Genomic DNA, 12,903 nt, shown 5'->3' on the forward strand with positions numbered 1-12,903 from the left:
GGACATGTAGAGGACGCGCACATGGCCGAGAGAAAGCACCGAAACATAGCAATCAGAACAATCCATCCAGGACCGGCACAAAAGGGAGTAGGAAGGCGAAAAAGATGGTGACTCCTCCGACAAGTCTGAATGTGGATCGACAAAAACTGCCAAAGTTCACGGGGAATGGGTCAAAGGATCCTACAAGGCACTGCAAGATGTGTGAGACCATCTACATAGCAATCGGTCAAGAGGGCAAGGACTATTGGTTGAGAGCGTTTCTAGCAACGCTACGAAGTATAGCCATCAATTGTTTCACAAAACTTGATACTTCATCCACTATCTCTTGGGACATGCTAAAAAAGGTGTTTGAGGTTGAGTTTAAATTGCCACAAGACGACAATGAGATTGTTGCCAAAATTTACAACGCAAAACAAGGGAAACATGAGAATATACAAGCTTACAAACATAGGCTCAAGGAGTTGCTGGGTAAAATGGAGAACCAACCAACCGACACATTGGAGAAGAGGTGGTTCATTGAGAGATTGATCCCTTTGCTGAGAAAGAAAATAAAAGTGGTACCTTTGTCATCGTACACTGATGCGTATAAGGCAATGGACATTGACAGTGAATCCAAAACATCCTCTCGGGGAAAAAGGAAGACAAATAACAACGAGAGCACCAAAGGTAGCAGCGATGAAGAATCCAAAATGGTTTAGGCCCTGCAACGAGATATGATGAGAATGATGAAAGAATTGAAGGCGGAGAAAGGAACCAATAAAGAAACTAATGAACTATGGTGTTCTGAGTGCAAAATTGAGGGGTACATAAAAGGTAATTTCCCTAGAAAGATGTTTTATGAGATTTGCCAAGCGATGGGTCATGCAATAGAGAAGTGCCCATACAATTTGAAGACCAGAAGTACACAAGTACTCTTCACTCAAGGAGAGTCCTCCCAATCAACACCACAAAATGCATCGCCAGGTGGTTATCAAAACCAATGAGGGTGAAATCAAATATACTATGACTCTAGAGAACGTACTATCATACAATGTCGACAATGTAGTGAATGGGAACACTTTGCAAGAGATTGCTAGAATAAGAAAGACAACATACAATTATTGTGCAAATGGTGTGGACAAAGTGACCATGAAGACACCAACTGCCCGAAGCAAAAGGGTATTAATATGTTGGACATGGACGAACAAGATGAGGCAGTTCTAGCAATCACGAGAGCACAGACGAAGAAGGCCATGTACTCAAACCCTTGTACGAAGAAGGGACGACTCCGAGAACCCAAAGCAGATGTAGAACAAGTCCTTGTGAAGGAACGAATAACCTCCAACAGGATTGCAAATACGTCATTGCGATCATAGTCAAAGAAGAACATAGTTCAACAGGTGCTACAAACAACCATACCCATGAAGGTGACCGACCTTCAAACTATGCCGCAACTGAGAGTGGCAATTACCAATACGATTAGTGACAACACAGTTAGCCAAAACCAATCTAAGCCACAAGAGGAACCAAGGGTGAAACCACAACCCAAAGGTAACCAGGCCATTGATCTCATGTTGTTGACGGTGAGCATCAGCAGGAAGTTGTTGTCATCGAGATGGAAATAATGGGGAAGAATCTGACAAACACCATCGTTGACAAAAGTTCGAGAGTAGATATACTGCCAGAGGATACTTGGAAATGCCTCAGGAAACCAACACTCTGGCTACCAACCTTCTGCTTGGTAGATGCCAACCAGCACGGCATCAAGTCATTAGGAACATTGATGGAACAAAAAGTAACAATTGAGACACAACAATTTCTTGTGGACTTCGTAGTCATCCCCTTGCAAAAGAAGTGGTACAACGCACTCCTTGAGAGGGGATGGTTGATTGCTGCCAAGGCGAACCATAACTACAAACGAAACACTCTCGATCGAGAGTGATGGGAGGAAGTACGTCATCAACTTGAGAAATCAAGCGGTGAGCGAGAGATTGGCACCCTCTGAATCAGAATCTGACGATGAAGAGTGGGTATGGGCGAAGGAAGGAAAGGCATGGAACCCAATAATGAAGGGGTGCTTGAGCTGGAAGATTGTTCTAAAGATGAGACGAGTTCCCTGAATGGACTATTTCACTGGCAAATGGAGGGCTATGAGATATTTCCATCAACGTCTAATTTCCTTGAAGCCACAACTCTCTGTGAAGAACAACCAATGAAAGTGTCTAAAGTTATGTATGATACCTTTGAAAATATGAAGATGAAAAATGAAAAGAAAAATCAAAATATAATGGAGTCGACAAAAATAAAAAAATTTAAAGGGGAGCCAATGAGTGAGAAATTTTTTAAAAAGGGATTTATTGAAGTGGCGGAAATAAAAGGTAATGTGGAGGCCAAATTAGAAATATTATAAAGTATGGAGGAGAGTTAAGAAAAAATTATAAGTGAAAAACATAAGGGTGAGAATTAAGAGATTAAAATATTTGCGCGCTTTGACACATCATTTTTGGAGAGAGCATATTTTTTGTGTGACAAAAGCATTATAATTCATTCTTGGCAAGGACAACAAGACAGCATTTGACGGACGACACTATAAGAGTTTGGCAATGGCATCCCATGACCCTCACCGTACGACAACTTGGTGAAGTAAGGCAATCATTAAGTCATCCGGTATGGCCAAGCATACAACATGTATGACCTCCAATAATTTGCACTACGTGGACTATTGCATTTTGCACCGTATGGGATCTTCTTTGTGGCATTATACAATGATATTTCTCTAGGCACACCGTATGGCTTGCACACAACTTAATCGTTTGTCACTCTCATACATCCACACTGGTTGCACACAACTTAACCCTATGACACTCTCTCACTAACTCTATATGGACCTTGGTATAGAACAAGGTACAGATTCTCCAAGTGTTTCATTGCGTACAATCTACTCCATTTCCTTCCGTACGACTATTGTTCATCGCGTTGTGGACTACCTTTCAAACTGCACGACAAAGTCTTCATCACATACAGCTTGATTTTCACATAAGAACAAATCTTTTTGTATGGTCTACTCCTCACCACGTATGGCCTACAGTGCTTCCCGTATGGAACCATGTTTGTAGTCAGCATAAATTGCCTATTGTTCAATAATATTTGTTATCTGACAATGTATTAATTAATTGTATTAAGTGGGTTGTCACTCTCAAGTAGTTATGTGTCGGTTGGTTGACGGTTGTGTACCTCTCGGCAACCATTGGGTCATTTAAATATGTCGAGTACCGCCAAGGAAGGTAGTATAGGATAGTTGGATCTATTGTAATCCTTGGTCGACCATCTGTAGTCTTCTTCTCTGTAATAATTACATGTGCGAATAAAGATATATTTTACTACTGTGTCTGGTATGCATTGTCATGTACATTATTATTTCATGTATTTAATTTATCAGTTGTAGCAGTAAACATTTTGGGGTCATTTCCTTAAAAGAAATTGGGTCAGCCTTGAGTGATTCGTGTCGTAAACCCCAATAAAGGTGAGAAGAGGCCACAGGGTGGTCAAGACCAAGTGATTAGGTGATTCGCCGACCCTCAGTCGAAGGGAGCACAAGGATGAGTCAAAGCCTAGAAGTACCCAGAGTGTTGGGACGTTGGAGGTGGACGTGTACAGGACACGTGCGTGGCCGAGAGTGCAAGGAAAGCATCGGAACGTGGTGGTCGGGAACAATCCACCTAGGTTCGGCACACCTGGAAGTACTCCGAGTGTTGGGGACGTTGGAGGTGGACATGTAAGGACGCGTGCGTGGCCGAGAGTGCAGGGAAAGCACCGGAATGTAGCGGTCGGAACAGTCCCCCAGGTCCGATACACAAGGGAGTAAGCAGGCGAGAAACCACAAGGGAGTAAGCAAGCGAGAAACCACAAGGGAGTAAGCAGCAACAAACCAATTTGCGGGAAGTTATCCCTCGCCAAGGAACTAAGCCGAAGACTCCTCCAATACCTTCCGAGTGAAAACAATGATAAACACCCAGGAGAAGCAAAAACTCCCTAAATTTATAGGGGATGGATCTAGGGATCCCGTACGCCATTGCAAGACATGTATAACGATATGGGAGGCAAATGGCCAAGATGACAAGGACTACTGGCTGAAGGCATTTCCCACCACCCTTCGGGAGATTGCCATTGATTGGTACACAAACCTTGACACTGGGCACAAGGCGAGATGGACTACTCTAAAGAAGGCGTTTGAGGAGTTCAAACTCTTGAGGGATGACAACGAGATTCTACTAGAAATACCAAGCAAGGTAAAAATGAGAGTGTACGTGCTTACAATCGTAGCCTCAAAGAACTGCTGAACAAGATGGAGAACCAACTAGTCGACGGGTTGAAGGAGAGGTGGTTCACTGAGGGATTGATCCCTTTGTTGCACAAGAAGATGAAAGTAGTGCCTCCATCCTCGTACGCCAATGCTTACAATCGGGCGATGGACATCAAGAGTGAAAACAAAACCTCCTCCCGAGGGAATAGGAAGACCAACGATGACGAGAGTACCAAAGGTAGCAGTGACAAAGAATCCAAAGCCATACGAACCCTTCAACAGGATATGTTGAGAATGATGAAAGAATTGAAGGCCAAGAAAGGAACCAATAAAGAAAGTAATGAACTATGGTGTACTTAATGCAAAAGCGAGGGGCACACAAAAAGTAATTGTCCTAGAAATATGTTTTGTGAGATTTGCCAAGTGTTGGGGCATTCAATCAAGGAGTGCCCATACAATTTGAAGATGAGAAGTACACAAGTACTCTTCACACAGGGAGAGTCCAGCCCATCGAAACCACAAAATGTATCGCTTGGCGGCAATGGAAATGAACGAGGGTGAAACCAAATACAATATGACTCCAAAAGACGTCCTATCATGCAATGCCGACAATGTAGTGAATGGGGACACTATGCGAGAGACTACCAGAATAAGAAAGACAACATACAACTATTGTGCAAATGGTGTTGACCGGGGAATCATGAAGACATTGACTGCCCAAAGCAAAAGGGTATTAATATGCTAGATGTGGTGGAACAAGAGGAGGCAGTGTTGGCAATCACGAGAGCACAAACAAAGAAGGCAGTGTACTCGGATGCTTGCACATAGAAGGAACGACTCTAAGAAGCCAAAGCCGAAGTAGAACAAGTACCGACGAAGGAACAAGTAACCTCCAATAGAACTGCAGGTACGTCATTGTGAGAGTCAAAGAAGAACATGGTTAGGCAAATGCTACAGACGACCATACCCATCAAGGTGGCAGATCATATTCAAACTATGTCTCAACTGAGAATGGCAATTGCCAACACAAACGACACCATCATCCAGAAACAATGTAAGCCACAAGAAGAGGAACTAACAAGAAAACCACCACCTGAAGGGAATGAGGCCAGTCATCCAATGTTGCTAACAGTGAGCATCGAGAGAGTCGATTGTCGAGATGGAAATAATGGGCCAAAAGTTGGCAAACACCATCGTCTAAGGGGGCTCAGGAGTTAATGTGCTGTCGAAGGACACTTGGAAATGTTTGGGGAAGCCGACACTCTGGTTGTTGACCTTCCACTTGGTAGGTGTCAACCAGCACGACATCGAGCCATTGGGAACATTGATGGCACAAAAGGTAATGATTGGGACACAACAACTTTTCTTGGACTTTGTAGTCATCCCGTTGCAGAAGAAGGCATACGATGCACTCCTTGGGAGGGGATGGTTGATTACGGCCAAGGCAAATCATAATTGGAAGTGGAGCACACTCTCAATTGAGAGTGAAGTGAGGAAGTATGTCATTGACCTGAGGAATCAGGCGATGAGTAAATGGCATCCTCTGACTCAAAGTCTGAGGATGGAGAGCTAGGTATGGACGAAGGGAGGAAAGGCATGGAACCTAACGATGAAGGGGTGCTCAAACTGGAAGATTGCTCTAAAGATGAGACGAGTTCCTTGAATGGACTCCATTGACAAATGGAAGACTATGAGGTATTTTCGCCAACATGTAATTTCCTTGAAGCTATTACTCTCGGTGAAGAGCAACCCATGGAAGCATGTAAAGTTATGGATGATACATCTGGTAGTACGAAGATGGAAAGTGGAAGGGAAAATCCCACGAAGGAAGAATAGAGGCAGTATGAACAAGGGAGCTTGCACGAAAGGAAATCATTCCACTACAAAATCAAATCATACACAAGCATACTGTTAAAAAATATGGAATCAAGCGAAAAATTAAGCAAAGACAAGAATGCTACGCAAGAAGTCCATGCACCGTACGAAGAGCAGGAACATTGGCCACAAGGCTATTTCCATACACCCTATGAAAGGAAGGAAGGGGTCGTGCAAGGAGTAGGTCATTCGTACGGGCACAACAGCATCGTACATCATCCACCATACGGACACAACATTGGCATACCCCCCATCCAGCATACGGACACAACGTGTATGGGCACAACCACTTCATCCGTACGTCATATGGGAAGAGAAGTTTGTACGGGTTGAACCGTACAAAGAGTTTCATGGCATCCAAAGAAGCCCATACGCTGGCAAGAAGATACAAATCCGTACAAGGAGTCCATACGTCGATTGGAGAAGCATGTACGAGTTCAGAAGGGAGCAAATCCATACGAGGAATGGCCATTAAAAAAACCAGCAAAAGTCGGCACAGTCGATTGTTAACAGGAGCAGACAAATCTTCACACGTTTCTCAAACACGAATTACAGAAAAACGAAGCCGTCTAAAAAAAAAAAAAAAAATCCACAATTTTTACTAATTACAACCCCAATCAACACAAAATCTGATCAAAAGCCTAGGTGCAATAAAACCCTAATCCGCAACCTTCAAAAATTTCACCGAAAAACTCCAATTTTTTTCATAAAAAAGTTGATTAAAAAATTTCTAGAAATAAATAATTTCGCCAGATCCTAAAAAAATCCCAGCAACTTGCTCTGATACCATGAAAAATAATTGAATAAATAATCAAATGATTATATTTACGAATATTCAATGTATATAAAGAGGTTTACAAGACGGTGTTCTAAAAAGAACAAAACCTTAATCTAAAGCTTCAACCTGAAGCTAAAAACGCTTTAAAAAACTAAATAGCTAAAACTAAAAGCTAACTTGCATTCTAATAAAAGAAGCAATAGTTACACTAAACAAGCTAAAAAGGACAACTAAGTCAACAACTAAGATGACCATTATAGAATAGATATAATATTATTTTAATAAGCAAAAGGGGTATAAGAGGGCTAAGTAAGTAGGTCGTCCTAGAGTTGACCATAATGGCTCCTAGTACCAAATGGCACTTACATAGAAGAGCCATGGAACCCCTTACGACCTCCCCCCAACTCCACAAGATGGCATTTGGCTTTAGGGAGATGAGACATTGATGGGAAAAGCAAGTACAAGTTGCTAAACAAGCAAAAAGGGCTCTGACAGACATCCACTCTTGAGCTTAGTGTAAAAATAGCTTCCAATGGACCCATCATGTCGCTTCCTTCAAACCCTAATATGCTTGTATAATATTATTGATAGTACGTGAATGTGATGTGATCTTGTCTAACTGTAATGATTGAATATATATATATATATATATATATATATGTTTCTTATATTATGATTGTTGGATTCCAATCCATGGTCTCATTATTAAAGGAATATTTACTTGGTAAGATGTAACCCTAACCCTAATTTGTTGCAATTATGATTCTAAGGCAAATTAGGTAAGGTACATTACGAAATATAAGGTGTTTTTTAATTAAATTAAAAAGTGAACCTCTTAGCTGGGTGTGGGCTTTTGGGAGTCTATAAAAGACAATTTTTTATCTCATTTGCATATGCTTGGATTTGATATTTTGCAAATAGATTTGGCTGGTTGAACTTGTTCTCATGTGGCTTTGTGACGAAAAATTTAAAAAACCCTTACAAGGAACATCCTCTACGTTAGTAAAAGATCTAATTTGGAGGATCCATTGGTGGTTTCACTTAGGAACCACATTGGTCTTCACAGTTGATTGAAAAATTCAGTTTGATACACAGAGTATTCAGGACAGATTTGAGAGATATTGTTTAGAACAGATTGGGAGAGTTTGCAGCAGGTTTTAGAGCAGTTTATACTTCAATTTGCCGGCCATACCTCTTCCATAGCTGGCCGTACAAATAGGAAATTGGACGTGAGGGTTTGAGGCATTGGCAGCTAGGGTTTGTGGGGGTTCCTTTGCTGTTTTGAGGCACCAAACCTTGCATTTGCAGAAGATATTCAAACCGTGGTATTTTAAGACATTTTCTAAGGGTGATACCCAAATCTAGGGCATCCAGTTTGCTGGGTTTTCTATCATTCTTCAATATCATTTGTACCCAGAAAATGGGTATGTTTGATATTTTATTGTAATAAGATTTCACCATGTGGGTATCTTTAGTTTTGATGATAAATTGTACTTTCAGTTTATTGTTAGTTGTGGATGCTTTGAAATATTGTAGTTGAAGAATTTTTCAGATGTTTAATTGCTGCAAATATATCTATTGTTATACCACTTTCGGCATCTCCGTCTATTTCTATAAACAACTTGAAACAAAAAAACAAGGGCGTCTATTACATTGATGGAAGACTGGCCTCAAGACATAGCACACTCCCCTCTTCTCTGTTTATGTCTTATAACCATGCTTTTTCCCATAAGCAATGTTGGTCTTTAAAATCCTTGAAGTAGATTGGTTGACACACCAATGATCAATGATGCCTAATGTGTCTCTTGTTATTGCTTCTGGTTTAGATTGTGTGTGTTTATTTGCATCAACATTTTGGATCACACTATGTGATCCATCATCACGATGATAGAATAGCTTAATTAGCTAAAAAAATAATAAGACAGTTGCAGATCTATGAGGTTTAAAAAGAGGGAGAAAAGAAATAGATCATCGAATGTGATCCAAAACATTGATGCAAATAAACACACGCAATCTAAACCAGAAGCAATAACAAGAGCCAATGTGAATTGTGAAAAACTAATATCTTTAGCCTAATGTGCCATCAACCTCATTCTCTAAATCATGAGAGAGTGTGATCTTGATGATGGATCATAGAGTGTGATCCAAAACATTGATGCAAATAAACACACAATCTAAACCAAAAGCAATAACAAGAGCTAATATGGATTGTGGAAAACTAATATCTTTAGCCTAATGTGTCATCAACCTCATTCTCTAAATCATGCAAATGTCAAAATCTTCATCCTCACACAAAGATTCCTTGTCATGAGCAAAAGAAAGCCTTTCAAAGGGAACAATAGCCATCTCCATAGGGCCCATAACCTCTCAAGCCTTTGAAGCAAAGTCATCCATTAGCCAATTAGAGTGCATAGTTAGGGGATGCCTACCTGATTGAGGGATAAAAGAAATAGCTTTTGTCATCTAATCAATCTGCCATTTCCAAATCCGCTTGGAGCTAGCGTTGCCCTTGCAATTGGTCACTGAATTGGATAAACTTTTGCACAAGGAACAAAACTGTTTGGTGTATTCAACCTCCATTTACTAAATCCATCCTCCACACTTAGATTCCAAGGTGATGCTTTTAGGGATCACATGAATGGAGAGCATGCAAAATCAAGCATATGTCCTTGAATCACCATCACCAATCTCTTGGTCGATTGAAACTAAATGCCCAAGGCCATTTCCAATATGTAATAGACATTGTTTGACTAGTACTCCTAAAGAAAATTGTATATTCTAACTTAGATGGATGAATTAGAAAAAATGCAAGACAAACAGGTCAAAGGTCACGCACAATTTTTAAATATAGAGGCAAGCATTCTTCTCCACTAGGGACTGTTGTTAAAGACAAAATTTCTTCCATCTTCCCGATTGAAAATTGTTATAAAGAAGCCCTTGGGCAAGAATATCAAAGACTGAACATCCCTCTAATTGTCTTCAGCCCAACGGTGGATACAATCGCAAGCAAGCTGAATACCAAGGAAATCTCAAATGCGTGCAAATCGACCAAGAGTGGATCTACACCTTTAAGAACCCTTGCCAATCAAGGCCTTTGCTTCAAACCTGACCTTGCTAGTGCATCCAAGGTCTCCATTCGCAAGTTTCTTTGAATTCCATATTTTAATTATATATTATATGCTCGGTTCCCAATTTCCAAAACTCCATGCAACACTGGAATAAACACATTAAAAATATCTAAGTTTTGGAGAGTTCTACCATAAGGTTGTTAAAGCAGTTGGAGCGTTCTGGTAGTAGGGTTTGACTTTTAGGTTCAATTCCCTTTCAATACAGTGAGACGGACCCATATATCCATGAAAGTAGTTTTGAAATAATCATGTGTACATTTGAGTGCAAACCAGGTTTGAAATCTTAATACTAGTATGAAGCTACACAAATTTACCCGACAAAAAAAGATCTGAAAAACTATTTTAAACAATCATTTAAACGAAATTATTTTTGTAGACATTAGGTTTCCACAGTCCATGTAGATGTGATTTGATCATCTTAATTTCACTGTATATCTTTTTTCCATCAATGTTTCAAGTTATACTCTATGATTCATCATAAAGAGATATAAGAGAAATTATTGTTCTGAAATATGATCGGAGGAAATGATAATATTTCAGAATAACAGTGCATTTGTGTGAGAAGGTTTGAAATGCTGAGCCTCATGCAAACCTACACAACCTTCACCAAGCCAAAAAAATAATGAACCGGAAAAATATTTTTAAAATAGCCATGTAAATGAAATTGTTATTCTGAAATATGATCGGATGTGACTTTCAATTATTTCAGAATCAAATACTACATACCTATCTGATATGTCTGCCCTGTCGCTTTAAAGCAACTCAAAAAAAAATAGAGATTGAAACTCTCTAGCCAAAAATTAAAATCGAAATTGAAACTCTGATTATAATAAATTTGGGAACTGACTTACCTGAAGACAAAGACCCTGATGAACACATAGCCATCAAAACCTGCACGTTCCATGATATCAGCATCAGTAGCCCTCCATGCTCTAACAATCCACCATGCGGATGGCACAAATCTCTCTAATGCTCCTCTCCGCTTGGCTCTCTCCTCTGCCACCATGCGAGGGGCGTACACAGTTACATTGCCTGGCTGCTTTCTCAATACAGAGTATAAAGACCAGAGTAGAATGCACAGACCCAAATTTATCCCTAGGGATGTAAGCAGAGCAGAAACTATCATGTTTACCCTCTTGTTTCTCTTTCAATAGAATTAAACTCAACTCAATTCAACAAACTCAATTGAGGAATGCTTATTTGTGCATCGGGCATTTTCCCCACGAGTTTCAGCAGCTACTGTGAAGTTCTGAACAAATTACCCAACATCAGGTACAGTGCCTGACAAGAAATTTAGCTGCAGCAACCTCTGTGCAGTCTAGAATATGGGTATTGGGCATTTAACAGGAAGCTTTTTTATTTAATAACTATAATCGAGTTTATAACAAATTACTGCACATTGCATATTACACGATACGAAAATACTGATTCATAAAACAGTATGAACTTCAGAAAACTGGATAATCGATTTGGATGCGAGTATCGAACTTTTGACTCAGGCAACTGTATTGTTAAGTATAGAACATTGGGAAACGGGTTTTCGGTTTAAAAGAAAGTTTAGATTCTGCGATTCCACTGAAGTTTTGATTATGGGTCAACTTTTCTTATTTCGAAGGTTCACACCTAACGGTCCTGTTCTCTTCTCTCTTTTCGAGAATTCGAAATGGTTTGTTTAATTAAAGTAATAATTCTTTTTATTTCCGGACATAATTTCATCGCTGGAATAGCGATTGCCCCGGCCACATGCAACCGCCATTTGTTTCATAACTATCTTTAGAACTATCAGATATCAGATATATGCCCCTGCTGATTTGATTGATATCTCTACACCTGTCCCAAAATCCTTTTTTGATGGGGCCATATTCTGCAACGATGCATTCTCTTTCCTAACTCAAAAGTTTAAAGATGAAATATGTTACTCTCATGTCAATTATAAGTATTTCTTCGTTACACTTCTATTCTTGTAATGTTCAAAATGATAATCAATTAAAAGGTCAAAAGAAGTCGTGAGGCAGAATGGAGAAATACTAGATTGGAAAAGGATAAAAGGTCACAACAATACAAGCAACAGAATAAATATCATAAGGCTAAACTTATATATAAGATTATTAGAACAATTAATTATCATATTTGTTTATTATTTCATTTAAAAAATAATTATATTATTATATTATAATTAATATTAATTTATTATTATATTATTATTAAGATATTATTATATTTTTTATATTTTTATATTTCTATTAAACTCTTCACCAAAGCAAAAAAAAATCTATTAAGACTAATTATTATTATTATATTTTCATATCTTTATATTATTATTATAATATTATTTTGATGAAGTTAACTATTAGTATGATATTATTTTAGCTTTTGTAGAAGAACTTCATAGGAGACCTTTAGTTTTCCATAACAAGGAGGACTCTTTGGTTTGGGTTAAAAGTGCTTCAGGCTCCTATTCGGTAAAAGAGGGGTACAATTCTTTGGTTCAGGCCCCTATGCCTTTTTGTTGGCCTACTAAGCTTTTCTGGCATCCTGCTTGTCTTCCAAAAGCAGGGGCTTTTGCTTGGTTGGCAGTCCAAGATAAAATCCTTACTGGAATGCGATTGGATAGGCTTGGGATTACAACAATTTTCCCTTGTGTTTTCTGTGGTTATTGTATGGAATTGGTGGATCACCTTTTCCTGCTATGTCATTTTGCCTCTAAATGTTGGTATTGGTTGTTTGGTATGTTAGGATGGTCTTCTGCTCTCTGTCCAAATCTACTTTCACAATTTATGTCCTGGCCCTTGTTGTTTCCCTCTTCGTTCTACTCATCTCTTTGGGTTGTTGCTCCATCT

General features: G+C 39.4%; 1 protein-coding gene across 1 annotated transcript in view; it reads right to left on the reverse strand.

Annotated features, from left to right (window-relative positions):
- Positions 1 to 11,684, reverse strand: part of LOC131032552 (CSC1-like protein HYP1) — a 326,093-nt gene extending 314,409 nt beyond the window's left edge. The window contains exon 1 of the mRNA XM_057963567.2: positions 10,915 to 11,684. Within this exon, the coding sequence (XP_057819550.2) occupies positions 10,915 to 11,189 (275 nt within the window). The 5' untranslated portion in view covers positions 11,190 to 11,684. The remainder of the gene's footprint in view (positions 1 to 10,914) is intronic.
- Positions 11,685 to 12,903: the final 1,219 nt, after the last annotated feature.

This window comes from Cryptomeria japonica, chromosome 3 (assembly GCF_030272615.1).
Source record: "Cryptomeria japonica chromosome 3, Sugi_1.0, whole genome shotgun sequence".
NCBI classification, from domain to species: Eukaryota; Viridiplantae; Streptophyta; class Pinopsida; order Cupressales; family Cupressaceae; genus Cryptomeria; species Cryptomeria japonica.